General features: G+C 40.4%; 1 protein-coding gene across 2 annotated transcripts in view; it reads right to left on the bottom strand.

Moving 5' to 3' along the window:
- EIF4B (eukaryotic translation initiation factor 4B) overlaps positions 1-3,750 on the bottom strand; it is a 36,422-nt gene extending 32,672 nt beyond the window's left edge. The window contains exon 1 of one of the 2 annotated variants that reach the window (XM_088137936.1): positions 3,613-3,750. In XM_088137936.1, the coding sequence (XP_087994062.1) occupies positions 3,613-3,625 (13 nt within the window). In that variant the 5' untranslated portion in view covers positions 3,626-3,750. The remainder of the gene's footprint in view (positions 1-3,612) is intronic. The other variant, XM_088137935.1, reaches the window with a different exon arrangement.
- Positions 3,751-16,207: the final 12,457 nt, after the last annotated feature.

Raw genomic sequence — 16,207 nt, 5'->3', positions numbered from 1 at the left:
ACAGCACATGTCAAAACACCGCTGTTAATTGTGTAGATTTATTTTTTTTATGATTTGTTTAATAATTCTTTGGCTACAAGTGATTTTTAACAAAAACAGAATCAAGACCAAAATTCCAAATAATAAATGTTGAGTAAACTGCCAAGACACATCCTGAAATAAATCAAACCTTTGTATCACATATAGTCAGATCATCATAGTCCGTTAATAGATCTAATTTACATTTATATAGATTTATATACATTATGCTATTATTAATTTTCATCTGCTTAAAAAAACAAAAAAGTAGCCAAGAAACAGGAATACTGGAAAAAAATTTGGGGGGGGGACATCTGGGCTTTCTATCCATGCCACATATTCTCACTCCACCCAGGAAAGCTTCTGGATTGAAAATGATTCAGTGTGGGGAAGTAAGTTGAACATGTCATCCACTTTTATACACACCTGTTGATTCACAGAGAAGACAATTTGTCCCAAACTATATATACTATAAAGTAAAAGAAAAAAAGGGAAGAGGTGATTCTAGGTGCTCATTTTGGGAAAGAACACCACCATCTGGAGAAAAAGACCCCAAAACCTAGTGTTATAATGTCAGGAAATGTATTGTTAGTACTATCTTGAAAAGCAAAACAAACAGTTCTGATGTAAAGAGATCAGGTTTATAAAGTGATAAATACACCTTAAACAATAATTTTCAGAATGTCAGCATGAAGCAAATCTTCCCTGCATTTATGCATCTGACAATGAATTTTGCAGATAGCTTTAGGGCATATATAGGGAGCCAGTTTGGTGGAATGGTTAAGGCATCAGGCTAGACACTGGGAGACTGAGTTCTAGTCCAGCTTTAGGCATGAAGCCAGCTGGGTGACCTTGGGCCAATCCTTCTCTCTCAGCCCTAGGAAGATGGCAAGGACAACCCAGTTCTGAAAAATCTTGCCAAGAAAACTGCAGGGACTTGTCCAGGCAGTCACCAGGAGTCAAGACTGACTTGAAGGCACATACATGCATTGGGGCGCATATGCCTGAGTTTTGGGAAAGCCCAAAGTATCATTTGCTAATAACTGGGTGTTGGTCATGGTGTGAATAACCTTGCAACAGGATCACTTCTGTTTAAGACAAAGGACCAGTCCCATTCAGGGATCTGCATAATAAAGTTTAAGTGAATTCAAGCCTTTTAGGAATACTACAGTCCAATTTCTTTATCTGCTGCATTTCTAGCATAGATTAGTGAGTGGTGCAGTCAAATTACAGTATACTTCAGAACACATCTAAAAAAATAACTACAGTATCTGTTTTCCGAAATTGGGTGAGAACCAATTTGTATTTTTTTTCTCTATTCTTTTAAGTGAAGCTATATGTACTTTTTTTAAAAAAAAACTGCACCCTACTTTAAAATTCAATAAAACTGGGATTCAGGTAAATGTTTTTAATGATCAGGCTTACAATTTGTCATCATTCTTCTGGGCAATCCACCTAAATCAGAAATTTTGTTAGACCTCCTACATTAGCACTCCTTATGAACTGAGAATGCATTCTAAAACATCCAGAACTTCCTACACAATATGCAGACAGAGGTAAAAATTAATGGAGCTCAATAAGCTGCTTTTTAAAGAAACTTGTGTGCCAGTACTAAACTTCTGGCTGAGAAATACGTGATAAAATTCTTGATGTGTAAGTATTCTTAGCATGCTTCATCAATCAAATTCAGATCCAGCTTTGAGCAACAAAACCAATGCATTCACAGAATCAGCAAGGAACAATCCTGCTATCTGGTGATCCCATTAATAATCTATCCAGGATCCATCACTCTTTTTCTAAAAATATCTTTTCGGCAAATACTGTATTCAATACAGTAACTGAAGATAAGGGGAAGTAACTAGAGCTTGGCAGTATATCCAGTTAGAAATAAACTAAGCCTTTAACAGTAAAGAGAGGACACACTATTACCCGTGACAGCAGTTTCTGCACAGTGTACATACTAGTCATAATGAGGAAACTGTGTGCACAGAACATTAAAAGCTTCAAAATTAAATCACAAAATTCTATTCAAGGATGATAAGAAGTATATTATAGGCCCAGATATCTATGTTCCTTCTAAGAACAAAGCTACATAAGCAGCAATATCTGGAGCACAAAGGGTGCATATAACAGCATAGCCAAAACTATTAAAAAAAAAAGATTGCAGGGTAGGCTTTATCTATTTATATAAGATAATGAAATGCTAAAGTCATCTGAATCATTTGATGTTTCGATGAGGGACGTCATTCAGGAATCTTTTTCTAATACTAAAAACAAACACTCACAAACACATGATAAACACAGAACATAATGCAGAGGTTCTACCCCAGTCTGCTTCACGATTTACTGGCTTTCTACTTATAAAAGGGAACTACTGTTTAAAAGGTCTGTTCTATGGGCTGGGCTGATAGAAGTTCATTCTACCACATATATCAACTATGCCACATTTTTTTCCCAAAATTGTGGTGGTGTACAAGGCTCACTATACTGTACACACATGCAGTATGGCAAATGTTATAAAAATAACAGCCAGCACACAGAACTATTCTAGGAAGAGCATGAATATAAATGTCGTTTTCAGGAACAGAGAGAACAGTTAATTGACAGTGTACAGAAAGGCAAATGAGAGGAAAGTAACCGTATGCAATGGAAGCAGACCGTTACTTACTGCATGGTACAGAACAGATGCATGAACCAGGCAGTGCCCGCTCCTATTTCGAGAGAGGGAAGGCTGCACCCTCCCATTTCGAGAGAGTTTAACACCACACAGCATCTAAATAACACTTTCGGAGCGTTTCACCTTCATTCAGAAATCCTTAGAGCAGCCTCCAAGGCAAGCCAGTCTTCTTACGTCATTGTGAGATATTCGCTAGATGGCAAATGGCTGAAGGCCCAATGCCACCTCATGCACTCGTGACCCTAGACACATCCGACAGGAGGATTTCCTGACCGGTATCTTTGAGCTATACTATTAATTCCTTCTCCAGATGCGGGAGAAAAGGAAGATAACGGGAGGGGGGAGCGCTGGCAGAAAGAAAGCGGGGTAAAAAAGTGAAATTACGGGCGGCTTGTCTCTGCAGGGAGGCGGGAAAGGACGTACAAATCCCACTCTCGACGTGCTCCACCCAGCCCAGGCTCCGCCACACCACGCCTCTAAGTCCAGACTGTGGGGAGCCATCAGCAGCTACACCCACGTGGGTGCCGCCCAGGTTCTTCCCCTCCCCACTTCACCCGTGCCCGCCGCGACTGCGCATTGGAACGCGGCCGAAGGTTCCATCTGCTCCCCTCCCCCCCACCCGTGTAGATTGCTGGTCTCTTATTCGGGCACGCGATACTGCTTCCGCCGCCCGCCTTCCTGAGGAGCCGCGTGCCGAAGCCAGAACGGCCAAGGCCGCTGTCGCGTTCGAAACCACGGCGCGCGCCGATTCAGGTTTGGCCACCGTCGGCGTCCAGCAGGCCCGGGAGGGGCGCTGAAGGGCCACGGACGCTTCATTGCAGGCATCTCCCCTGAAACCCGGCGTTGGAATAAGAACAACCCAGACGTTACCGGCCTGTCTAAAAGCGAAGGCCCGTGTCCCGCGGAGCACCACTCACCTGAGGCCGCCATGTTGGGATGAGCGAAAGAAGGCAAAAGGCCCGGATGCGCCCGTCACGTGATTATAGCGAAAGCGGCACCTCCTCCTCTTCTCAGAAGGGCGGAGGCAAAAAAATTGGGGAGGGAATAGGCGAGAAACCAAGTAGGCAAATTGGATCTGCGTTTCACATCCCCAAAGCGGTGGTGGAGGACTAGCGCGCGGGGACTGACGTCGGTGCGCCTGGATGGGAGAGTTTCCTTTTAAAAGCGACGATCGGCCTTTGCTCTCGAAGAACTGGGGGAGACGTTGTTGCTTCGTTTACTGCAGCCTGCTGTCCGAGATAAGTTAAAACTGCAGCTTCCCTAATCTGAAAATCAGAGACTTGGCAGCATTGGCATTTAGGAAATGAAAAGGAAATTGTGCACGGGCACTGGAGACTTTGGACCCGTGCGTGCATTTACATCCACCTGCAATTAGAATAAATTGTCTTTCGGTTTCCACTCTCAGTATTTCGCTCCTTAAATACACAGCTTCCTTCCCGCAATACCGAACAGGGCAACGTTTTAGCCTTGGTTTAGTTGCGTTCCTATTTCGCTTTTGTCCAGCATGCTGGCACCCTGGAAACAAAAACCAGGACAGCATGCATCGGAATACAGTGTTTTTACTTTACGATGCAATGGGGAAGTTTGCAAAATCGAATAGATACAATTGGCAGGTAAAGAATCATAAAGGGCAGCTCATGACTTGACAGCCATGGAGTACAAGACCAGAATATCAACCAGGTTCAATAAATCCCTTGTTTAAAAGGAGAATGGGAATTGCAGAAATGTCCTCCCTGTCACAACATACCAAGGGTGGCAATGATTCCAATATTCTTCTGAGACACAACTTGAGTTTTGAGAACATGTCCTTACACCAGTGTTTCTCAACCTTGGCAACTTTAAGATGTCTGGACTTCATTCTGCATGCTGGCTGGGGAATTCTGGGAATGAAGTCCAGACATCTTAAAGTTGCCAAGGTTGAGAAACACTGCCATACACTAAAGAGCCTGCCCCACATTTTTTGAGATGGAATTTGAGTTTTGAAAATCTTTGAGACCTGGACTTCTCGTTCCAAGTCAACAGCTATAAATAAATATTTTGCAACCCTATGCAAAAATTATGTAGGAGATGATAGAATCCTGACAATTTTACAGCCCTGCAATTTCTGGGTTATCTTTCATCCAAGTACTAATCAGGACTGATTTTTTTTCTTGAGATCAGCCAAAGTCTGCCAAATGCTGCTTACTTAGCTGAGTCATACACCTGAAGGAAAGTTGACTTCCTACATACTATTTTTGCGGATGAAAACTTGATCACAAATTTTAAAAAAACATTCAGTTTTTTAAAACGTACGTAGAAAACTAAGGGTAATTTTCTACACCTTAGGAAAAGGAGGATAGAGGAGCCAGTAAAAGACATTAAGCTAGTTTTGAATTTCTTTGTTTAATCATATTTGTTGACTGCATTGATTCGTTAATACTCTAAGTGGTTATGTTAAAGTAGTTATCTGATACTGTTTGTTAATCATAGTTCAGTAAAAACAACTTAAAGATTCTAAATGGTTTACAACAAGGAGCAACCCCCCCCCCAAAAGCAATGAATAAAATACAAAAATAAGTGACTCTAACAATAATGGTTCCCCAGAAACAATCAGAACCAAAGGGCACAGTGGAAAACAAGCGTATGGCCTTAAGCACCTCGTGAAACACAGTGAAGGGAAGAGGCCAGTCCTACCTCTTGGGTGAGTGAATTTGAAAACATGGGTTGACTATGGAAAGTCCTATGATCACACCTATGTCCTCTGAACCTCATGAGGTGGCAAATCTCTTAAGGCCTTCCTAAAGGTTTGGAGTGGACAGAATCAGTTTTGGAAGATGGTGTTTGATATATCTTGGTGTTACACCAAATTTCCATATAAATTAGTTTTCTTTATTTAATAATATTTTACAATGACCTAGCCTTAAGCTGCCTCAGAGAGCCTTTGCTGTGAGAAGGGGATACTGTAAGAGTTGCTATTGCAAGATGGATGGCCATATAAACTGACTGAAATAAATAAGGAAATAGACAAATATATCTTAATTAAAAAGCTAGGCTCCAATCATCTGCTTGAAAGATAAAAAGTTATACATACAGTACTTAGTTACAGGTTTGTGATGAGCCAAACTGGCTTGTATTTCCATTCCAAATTTTTACTAGTAAACAAAATTTGGTTTAACTTCAGCTTGGGAAAAGATTCTTTAAAATTAGAAGAAAATTAGCTTTTGAAAGAGGGACCCGACATATAAAGTACAATGTTCGTCATTCAGAGTCTGTCTGATTGGAACAGCATATAAGCCCTGAAAAAAGTTTTATACCTTAACGAATATTGGAAATGTATGATTATTTAAATCACTGTTTCTTAAAATGTGGTCGTAGAACCCCTGGAGGTCCCCCAAAACCCTCTCAGGGGTCTGCGAAATCAAAATTATTTATCAGCCTATGTTGAAAAATAATATAAAATTAAAATCCAATCAAGCAATTGTGAGAAGCAATAGCAGCAGCAAATGTGTGAATTTTAATTTTTAATACAGTAAATATCAATAAATATAATCCATACAAACAAAAGCTGTTTTGGGATCCTCCATAATTTTTAAATGTGGGAAGGGGTCCTGAGAGAAAAAAGTTTAAGAAACTCTGATTTAAACAATGGCTGAGAGTAGTTAATAAAATACCTTTGGCTAGATTTTGGACTCTTCAGCTTCATGGAATAAGTAGAAAAATAGTATCTAGTATCTGTTAAGCTTCATATTTCAGTAACAAAATCCTTCTGAACTTTATTTTTGCCCCTGGGGTTTCCTAGTACTGTATGTCAAAAATGGGAGGGCTTTTGTGTCCATTCTGTAGTGACTTCAAACCTTATTTCTCTTGTACTTCCTGTTGGATTAGAGGTGAACTTGATTATTTATGTATTATTTATGTATTTAATTTGCACGTGCTCAGTCACTCTGTTGTTTTTTCGGTTGGTATTCTGACATGTATTTTGCCTACCCACAGTGTGACTATTACTAAAGCCTACTTTAGCATTTTCATTTGGAGCCTGAACTCTTTTGGATTATTTCAAGTGCCCACTGTTATATATTTTGAACAGCATCCTCCCGCTTCTCTTTTATCTATTTTTGAGCAATATATTTATTTTCCTGGGCTGATTATCCTATAAACCCCTCCCCACCCCAATTATTAATCTGAAATTAGAAAGAATCTTGTGGAACTCAAGATGTGTATTATGGTATAAGTGTTTGCCACTTCATAGCTAGATAGATGGAATTCATCAGAGTCTTGGAATGGTGTCCTAATGTGGTGGATACTTACAAATATTTAGGGATAAGGATTAAAAAAAAAAGCAGTGAGGAGTGAAATGCAAACGTTAATAATTGCATTATATAATTTTCAGTGCCTGTATATTTTTCCATTTCATCCCTGAATGTCTCACCGCTATTGTTTTTCTTTCTCTTATCATAGTCATACCAGCTGAGAAGGCATTTTGTGAGTCTGATGAAGTTGTTCTTTGTCTATAAAATGGCAGGAAGCTCTCTCTGTGTTTGCCTTCAAACGGGCTATAAACTGAGAGTCAATATGCATTAGGACAAAATAATTCCTAATGTTACATATGTGCCTATGGAGATCTTGAATGTTCATTGACTAATCAGGAAAGAGATCTTAGAATATATTATATCTATCATGACAGATATGCAACAGCTATGATTGTAGGCATCTAGCCATGATGATGCCAAAATGACAAAACATGTGTTGTGACATGACGCACACTGTTCTTTCATATTTGTATCGTGACTTTGCGCACCAGTACATGAGGAGTGGAGTTTGCATTCCAAAGCCGTGACACCCGTTTCATTATTTCTCTTCCATGGATACCTATGGCTGTGAAAAGGGCAAATTTTATATCAAAAGGTACTATTAAAAAAAAAAAGACCCTGCTATTCACAAAACTGACACTCATCATGATTTAATTATGCAAATTATAATAAAATTACAATACTTTCTACAGTTCTGATTACTGTATAGAATTTCAGAAAGGATATTGTAAAGTTGGAAAAGGCAGCCAGAATGAGGAAAGACGGCTGGGTTTTAAATTTAGAACAAAGCAAAGAAAGGGCAGCTAAACTTAAAGCCTTGTTCTATCTGAATTTGATTTCTGATGACTTCAAAGATACTTTAGTGTAGTTTTATTGGCAACCAGATGGAAGTGCTTTGTCTTTGTCTTTTTTTTTTTACTTTCTAGTGTAGCTGTAGTATTCCCTGGTGATCTCCCATCTAAGTGCTAACCAGGCTGAACCCTCCTTCATTAAGCTGAGCAGTGGAAATTCAAGAGAGGGTTTGTTTTTTTTTAATTCATCTTCATGCAGTTCAGAATGTAAGTTGTGGAAATTATGACAAGATCTGGTGACGTTCATAGTCTAAATTATTCTGAATGGTGACTGTTCATACTGAGGCATGATAATGCTATTAAAGGCTACTAGTTCAGATAATTGCATACCAGCTTGAAATTCAGAGGCAACGTGCAGGCAATGGGCATATCCAGAGCCCAAGCTGTGGAGAAGCAGCAGAAGGAATCTTTGCTCAGCCACTTTGGTCTAGAAGGTGCTAGAAAGGATGTCCTGATCCAACAGTGTTCTTCTTTTGAATGGGAGGTGTACTTTGCATTCCCACTCAGCTCTGAAGATCAGGGCTGTGGCTTGTATTTAAGGAGGGGCTGAGTATTTCTGTTTGGCAATTAATGGCTATGGTATTGTTAGCAGAAGTAATAAATCAACAGAATAATAGATGTATTAAATAAACAAACAAATGATGTAGACCAAGATGTTGAGATGCTTTGAGAATCTAAACCAGTGTTTCTCAAACCTGGCAACTTTAAGATGTGTGGACTTCAACTCCCAGAAATCCCCGGCTGACATTCCCCACCTGGAGAATTCTGGGAGTTGAAGTCCACATAACTTAAAATTGTCAAGTTTGAGAAACACTGACTAAACTGAAAGGAGAAAGAGAACCATCAAGATCCAGAGAGGTATAAGTGGCTAAGGTGCTGGGCTGGTACCAGGGAGATCCAGATTCTAGTCCACCCTCAGCAATAGAAGTTTACTGGATGATTTTGGGCTGGTAACACTCTCAGCCCAACCTACCTCATAGGATTATTTTAGGGAAAAAATGGAGGAGGAAATACTGATGTATATCATCTTGAGCTTTTGGAAGAATGGAAGGATATAAATCTAATAAAGAATGAATACATTTAACAAAGAATAATAATATAGAATGATAAATTATGAATTCTGTTCAATTGTTGATAAGGGAAACTGATATGCTTCCACCTTTGTTGTTTATTTAATTTAAACATGCTATTTAATTAGCCACATGGCAGAATTTAGTCCATATGGCCTTTTCCTAGGCCATTCTAGCCTTCTGGTTGAACTGGACCCCTTCCATGCCCTAGGATGGTTAATAGATGCAGTTAAAAATGTGTTTTGCCCTGCAAGCTTTTCCAGTGGGCATCCTCTCTCTCTGTTGAACCACAACTGCTCTCAGTAATGCCCATGCTGGCTGAGAGTGATGGGACCTAAGGGCTGATAGAGGTAGAGAGGGCCATATTGAGGAAGGTTAATGTATGTGCCAAGACTGCCAAGCTATACAGCATTTGCCCCAAATCCTGATCTGAATCATCCAATCATGTTTCTAAACTGTAGCCAATGTGTCATGTTTGTGTGGAATGTAATAAGAGCACTTGGTGCTTCAGGCTCCACACTGGGTAGCATATGGCACACAGGGTTGTCAGGAAATAATTCTTTGTGGTATCAGAATATGTACAAGCTGGAAAAACAAGGCATTAGCTATGATCCACTGTAGATTATAGATATGAACTCCTGCAGCACACCCAGATTTGGATTTTGTAACCACTGGAAAATGACATTCAAATTAATCCAGAGTTCTCTGGAAAGCCAAGAGTTTCCTGATGGGTAACTCTGAAAGTTTCAGATGCCACAGACCAAAATGATGGTAACAAACTTGTGACAAATGAAGGTAAAAGGTAAAGATGCTCTTAAGTTGAGCTTGATTTGTTTGTGATGATTACAGGAAGGATCGGTGGTTAAAATGGAGGACAAAAGCTTGTCTAAGGACAGTTGGGTTTGGATTGTCCCTTAAGAATGTGACATTGTGAATGACCTGTCCCTTGGCATGTGCACTTTTAAAACTTGGCATGGCAGAGAGGAAAGTAACAGATACCATCTTCTTAATCTATCAGTGACTACTGTATTGGACTAGACAGAACTGATATGAGGACAGTACTTGGAAGCACTAAGCACAGATTTTCCTATGTAATTATTATGAAAGGAAAAGGTGGGGTGTCAGAAAGATCTGTTTGGGTGAAGCAAAGCTTCTTCCCTGTGTCTACTGCATGGTGCCAGAATATTGCACTAGTGATTACTTCTGAGATGCCAATCCTTTAACGTTGACATTAACGTTGGCTTTGGACATCGTAGTAAGCCATGGTTGCTTAGCTGTGGTTTGTTTAATTGTTTAGCCACAATTGGCTGGAGCCTTAAAGCACACTAGGCAACAAATCATGCTTTACAAAACACTGTAACCTAATACACACCCTATTCTAAGATAAATTTAAACAAACTACATTGTGTGCCAAGTGACCCCAGCCACAGTGGGATTCTTTTAATTTTATAAGTTTACAAATCAGTTTACCGCAATGTGCAGCCATCCAGGCATTTCTGCCTGCCACTGGTTGGGATGATGGGAACTGTAGTCCAATCTAAAGGAGGGAGACTAGATTGTTAGGAAGGTGCTTTCCCACAAATTGCTTCTGCTAGTTCGTGTGAGAGCACCTAACCTACTCAAGTGCTAATGTTTCCATAGACACTAGAGGGCAGCACCAAGCTGCATATCATGCCTTGAGTTCCTTTGGCAAGCAGCCTCATGGAGATAAGTTAGCCTTTCACCTTCTCCCTCTTCCTCCAACTTCCACATTCCTTGCTAGATGTTGATTAAATAACTATAATTTAATAAAAGCACTTCATATCAGAGCTGCACAGAGACCTGGATTTGAAGGGGAAAAGGTAATCAGAGCACATGTGGGCATGCCCATACACCTATCGCTCGCCCCCTTTTTAAATCAAACATTTCTTAGGATCTCATAAGACCAACCGTGCAAATGCAGGAAAAGATTCAGTTTCTTTAAGGAGTTGTGGCAGGGACAGTGTGGATGTCCACGTGTGCTCCAAATCATCCTTTTCTTCTTTGAATACAGACAGCTACCCAACCTGACTTCATAGGCAGGTAGTTGCCCTTATTCATTCACAACTTGTAAATGAACATTGTGCAGCTGAAGATTGGCACCATCGCATGGCAACCAGGGTCAGCTGCCAGGGACCTAGCACTAGAATAGGGCCCACAACTGAATCCTGCCCTGGGCTTCCCATCAAAAAAGCCCCAATTTGACCAACTGCTTAAGTGGCACTGGGTAACTGTGTCCAGTTGCCATCTTGATTTCCCACTACACCTTTGATGAACGGTAGTGATCTTACTACAGATCATAGCAGGAACTTAAAACGAGAAGTAGGCTTAGTCCCCAGGTGCTGGTGTTGCCTGCCAGTGCAATGTGACCTGGATGGAGCCACCACCAAGAGGGCACTGTTCAGCTTTCATGGTAGTAGCTGTCTCATTCCTGGTTCTGGCACAGCTGTCATCAGTATAATTATTCCATTGCTTCTGTTATTTGTTCCCCATAAAATGCCATTTCTGGATGAGAGTTTATTTCTGTTGCTCTCCAAATAATCTCATGCAAGCACTCTGTTATATAAATGAAACCCTTGGAGGTGATAGTTTGCTCCTTTGTGTTTAAGAAAAGTGCTGAAGCCAATATAAGAGAATATGTGTAGCTCAGGGTTGAACTGTGGAGTCCTTGGGGTTCTCTGAGCTTGGTTGTTTTCTTGCAAATGTTTCATTACCTGGCTAGGTAACGTCAGCACTGAAGATGTTACCTAGCTGGGCAACGAAACGTTTGCAAGAAAACAACCAAGCTCAGAGAACCCCAAGGACTCCACAAAAGTGCTGGAGTCCAGACTAGGGTTACCAGACATCTGGCAAAAGGAGAACATGTCCTCCTTTTTTGTCCTCATGTCCTCCATCCAGCAGGCATAGCTTTAAAATCAAATATTGTCCAGCTTTTTGAGTGTCTTGGGGGTGTTTTTGGACTGTTTTCATAACAGTAGTCATTCAAACTTTTGTGTATTGTAAATTGTCTGCTTCTTTCTTTCCCTTGACAGCCCAGATTTGCGTTATTTACTTCCTGATTCTAGCAACCAGCTTCAGTCCAGCCCCTTCAAATCTATGATGACTGTAGTCTGTAAATCACATGACTCCTCATAAGTTTCCATGGTGAAATTTAGAAAGCACGTTGTCATCGATTCTATATTGTCGCTAGCATATGTTCTTGAAAATAAAGATTGGTTGGAAAAATATTGCAACTGAAAGACTGGTCTTTCTGATGCTGGAAAAAATGATGTCATATACATGTAGGCCTAAGTATGTTTTTCTGCAGGTTTTTTGCCATATTTTTGGTTGGGGATCCCAAGAACATTAAACAGTTAGTGTGTCTTCCTTTTCCCCAGTTTGTCCTCCTTTCCAATTGTCTGTGTTTTCCTTTGTCTGTTCAGGTACTGTATCTGGTAACCCTAGGCCAGACCAGCTCCCGGAACCAACCCATCCTTTGACAAAACAGGGTTGTAATAGTAAATGGTTCCCAGCTGAGCTTTTCCTTCGTCTCTCCAGCACTCATGTTCCAGAAGGACCTATTCCTTGAACACAGAAAAATCACCTGCAGAGGGCTGAAGGGACAAGCACCCTCAACAAGCACAATAACAAACGTAATGTAGATCAGTGTTTCTTAAAGTGTGGTCCAAGGACCCCTGGGGGTCCCCCAAGACCCTCTCAGGGGTCTGCGAAATCAAAATTATTTACCATATATTGAAGATATTTGCAAAAATTTAAAACAACGTCACTCTTCTCATTATTATTTTTTATTTGTTTAAAAATACAGGTTTTTTTCATGAAAAATGCTTATGTTAATATCTAATGGGTTTAATATTGTTATTTTTACGTGGTTCAAAAAAATAGATATTCTACAAATGCGTTAATTTTAATTTTTAGTTTTTAATTTTATTAATAGTAATAACCCATATAGACAAAAGCTCTTTTGGGGTCCTCCATAATTTTTTAAAGTGGGAAGAGGTCCTGAGAACAAAAGGTTTGAGGAACATTGATGCACATTTTGCCGCCTGTGACTAAGATGGCACTACTTCTTCCACATGCAAAAATCAGCAGGATAGGCAGTTGAAGCTTCCTCAAGTGCTGGCTGGCAGGAAGCGTTCTCTACTGTTACTAAGGCAGCGGGTTAGTCTCTGTGCTACCTCTTAGTAACGGAGGTGACCATCTTGCTCAGCTGGTAGGCCTAATCCTACCAGAGAAGGCGTGGGAAGGCCAGGAAGTACAAGAGGAACAGGCGTGCAACTGTTCCTCTGCTCAGTGCTTTGTTTGCTCCTGGTTTTGTGAAAACAAATGGGGAAGAGATTCAAAGTGTGCTGCACTGTGTGTGGCAAAACAAAGTACAGGTTCCAGCTAGAAACTGCTTGATTTGCTTCTCCTTCAGAGAAAGATCCTTCCTAAGTTATTGCTTCATGCATTGTGCCAAGCCATGATCTATTTTAACTGTAGTGGGTTGATTAACAGGCATTGAACCATAATAGCTGGGATTCCTGCAGCATGATAAGCCCCAACCTAGCAAACCACCATTATGTCTTAGCACAAGATGTGAACCTAGCCATTCATGCGTTTATCAGAATGTTAGGCTGCCTACTTTCCAAATCAAGTAACACATGTCATATAAAGGCTTAGTGTAACCCAGTGCAAAAGTTGTTAAACCTTTTTAAAGAATTCAGAGGCTGATCTGACAATCATTTCAATTATACCTGGAGGGTTGTTCTGGAGGGCACCGTTCAGCTGATTAACATTAGTTATGTCCCAAGTGAAGTTTCTCTTGCTATTAAGGTCAACAAGCTCTTTTCCAGCTGTATAGAAACGATCTTTGCCCCCGAGGGGCCAAATCTAAAATTCTAAAATGGATGGACAACCAGCAGTCAGACTTGACAATTGAAATGGAAATGCAGATCCCTGTATGTTAAAGTTGTTTCCTGTTTTTCAAGATCTGCATAAAAATTTGAGTTGTTTTTTTCCCCTAGTGGACATTAACAACTGGATTTCCAGCTTTTCTAACTCAGTTTTGCAATTACTTCGTGGTGCAACTATGAGTACTTCATGAGAGGCTGTAGTGTGATTGCCACAGATCTAGTCTGATCACATTGGAAGGTCTCCTTCTCCCATTTAAGTGAAATAGAAGTAATGAGAAATGAACTCTTCCTGCAGAACCTTCCATACCGTACCACTGCTTCCACTCCCCAATCCCTCAAAATCAGCTTGAAGACCATCCATTGGTCATCTTCTCAACTGCCAACTTAAGTAATGCCAAAAAAAGCAGGATCATTGGCCTACCCCTCTGCACTCTTTCATCCGCATCCTGACTTTGTTCTGTGCGTGTTTGTATGGTTGTAAAGTTAAAAAGCTGTGAAACTCCAACTCCCCTTCAAAGCTGTACTGGCATAGCTGAGCCCAGTAGCCAGAGGGCTGGGTGAGGCAAGAGTTCATGCAAATGTGGAAAGTTCTGCAGCATTTCAGGTCAAAGACTAGATTACTGCCCTTTAAACTATCCTACAGCTGAGTCAGATCGATTGCAGAATTCAGGACTGCTTTCAAGCTGGCAGAGTCCTGAAGTGGGAGTGGCCTGAGTTTGCCATTTCACTTTCCAAAACCTCTCCCTCCAAATACTTTTCTCCTAGCTGGTGATAGCTCAGCTGAGAAGATGACCTGGGGAAGGGGAGATGACAAGTTGTGAGGAAGCAAGCCACAGCTGAGGAAGAAAACAAAGAGTCACATTTGGCACTTCCTAAGTCATTGTACAAATTGGATGGTAGGGGGATCAAAATGATGTCATTCACTTTTGAGTCAGGTAGACATTCAACAATGATCACAGTATAATATGGGTATTCTGAAAGCTCCTTTGTCACTTCAAAAAGTACTGGATTTGATTTAGTTGTTGAAAAATGGAAAAGTTCTGGTCTGGATGATTTCTCGGTGGAATAGTATAAATCCTTTGCAGATTTAATGCCCCCTATACTTTTACAGCCTAGTATACTTGTTATAGTACTAGGCTGTAAAAGTATTTTTTAATGCTGTTGTTTTATGAGGCTTTATATAAGGTTGATTTCAAAATTAGGTAAAGATCCTCAATTTTATACTAGTTACAAAATTTATAGGAGAACTGAACAGAAACTAAAAACTAAAAAACCCTGTCTGATCTGGTACCATTTCTCAACCTATACATGCCTTCTCTCTCTTTGGGTTCAATTATTCTTTGATGAACAGCTCAGGTTTCTGTTTGATGATAAGGCAGAAACAAGGGGCTTTTGTTTATATATTTCCCATGGTAACCGAGTTACTGATTTATCTGAACTCAAGGTTATCACCCTGAAAAAAAGGTTATCCCTTTTGTTATCTGATAGAACCCAGGGTAATTAGTCGTTGGTCCTGCTGGCTTCAGACTTTTGTCTCACCTTGGACTTTGGGGGTGTCCAAATCTATTTAGCAAGATTCTGCCTGAACTTTACACATTTTGCTATATCAAGGCACTCTGCCAACATGCAGAGTTCCCTAGAATGATCATCCCCTACAGCAAACATCCTTGCAGGATGAGTCATGATCAAAGGACATTCTGTCTCAGAAAACAAGTCCAGCCGCAAATTCCATATGGTCAGTTCATAACCGGTGCCCTTGATGCTGAAGGATATCAACCCATATAGCTGGAGCAAGCTGGCTAAGAAAGAACACATCCATTCATAAGAAATTAATCTGTTCCTGGTTGGGAAACTGATAATCATAGTCCTGGTTAACATTTTTCTTGAGAATTCTGTTCTGGAGAAGTTGTAAAGTTCTTTTTTATACAATTGCATGCTGTCTGCCCTGGTCACAACCTTGGTGACCTCCATTACTCAGGACCACAAATACAACTGGGGTTAATAAATGGATAAAGAAAATAAGATAAGAAAATTGGCTTTTAAGTGCACATCATTTCTTAGTGAAAGTGCCCCATACACTTAAGTGGGTGTTACTCCCAGGTAAACATGCACTGTAATGCAGCCTAGGGGAATGTGATCAATTGCATCAATCCCTTATATTCTCTCCTCTAACATGCTTTACTGAATACTTTGTGATGTAAAACATTTTCTCTCTCTTTTAGGCAGATTTTCCCTCCAAACCTTTTAGGCTGCAACTCTCATGATGCTGCAGCTTGGCTATATTGACTAGGTAGGGTTACATTATCTCAACTGCAAAAATCCAGATGCCCACTAGAGGGAGCAAAGAGAGCTTATCTTTGCTTCCATGTAGTGGTCGTCAGATTTTAGCAGT

This window comes from Python bivittatus, unplaced genomic scaffold (assembly GCF_059951505.1).
Source record: "Python bivittatus isolate LINGU-HERP-01145 unplaced genomic scaffold, Pbiv_v1 ctg000220_np1212, whole genome shotgun sequence".
Classification (NCBI taxonomy): Eukaryota; Metazoa; Chordata; class Lepidosauria; order Squamata; family Pythonidae; genus Python; species Python bivittatus.
Note: the sequence above shows the minus strand (reverse complement) of the source record. Positions and strands in the feature narration are given on the sequence as shown.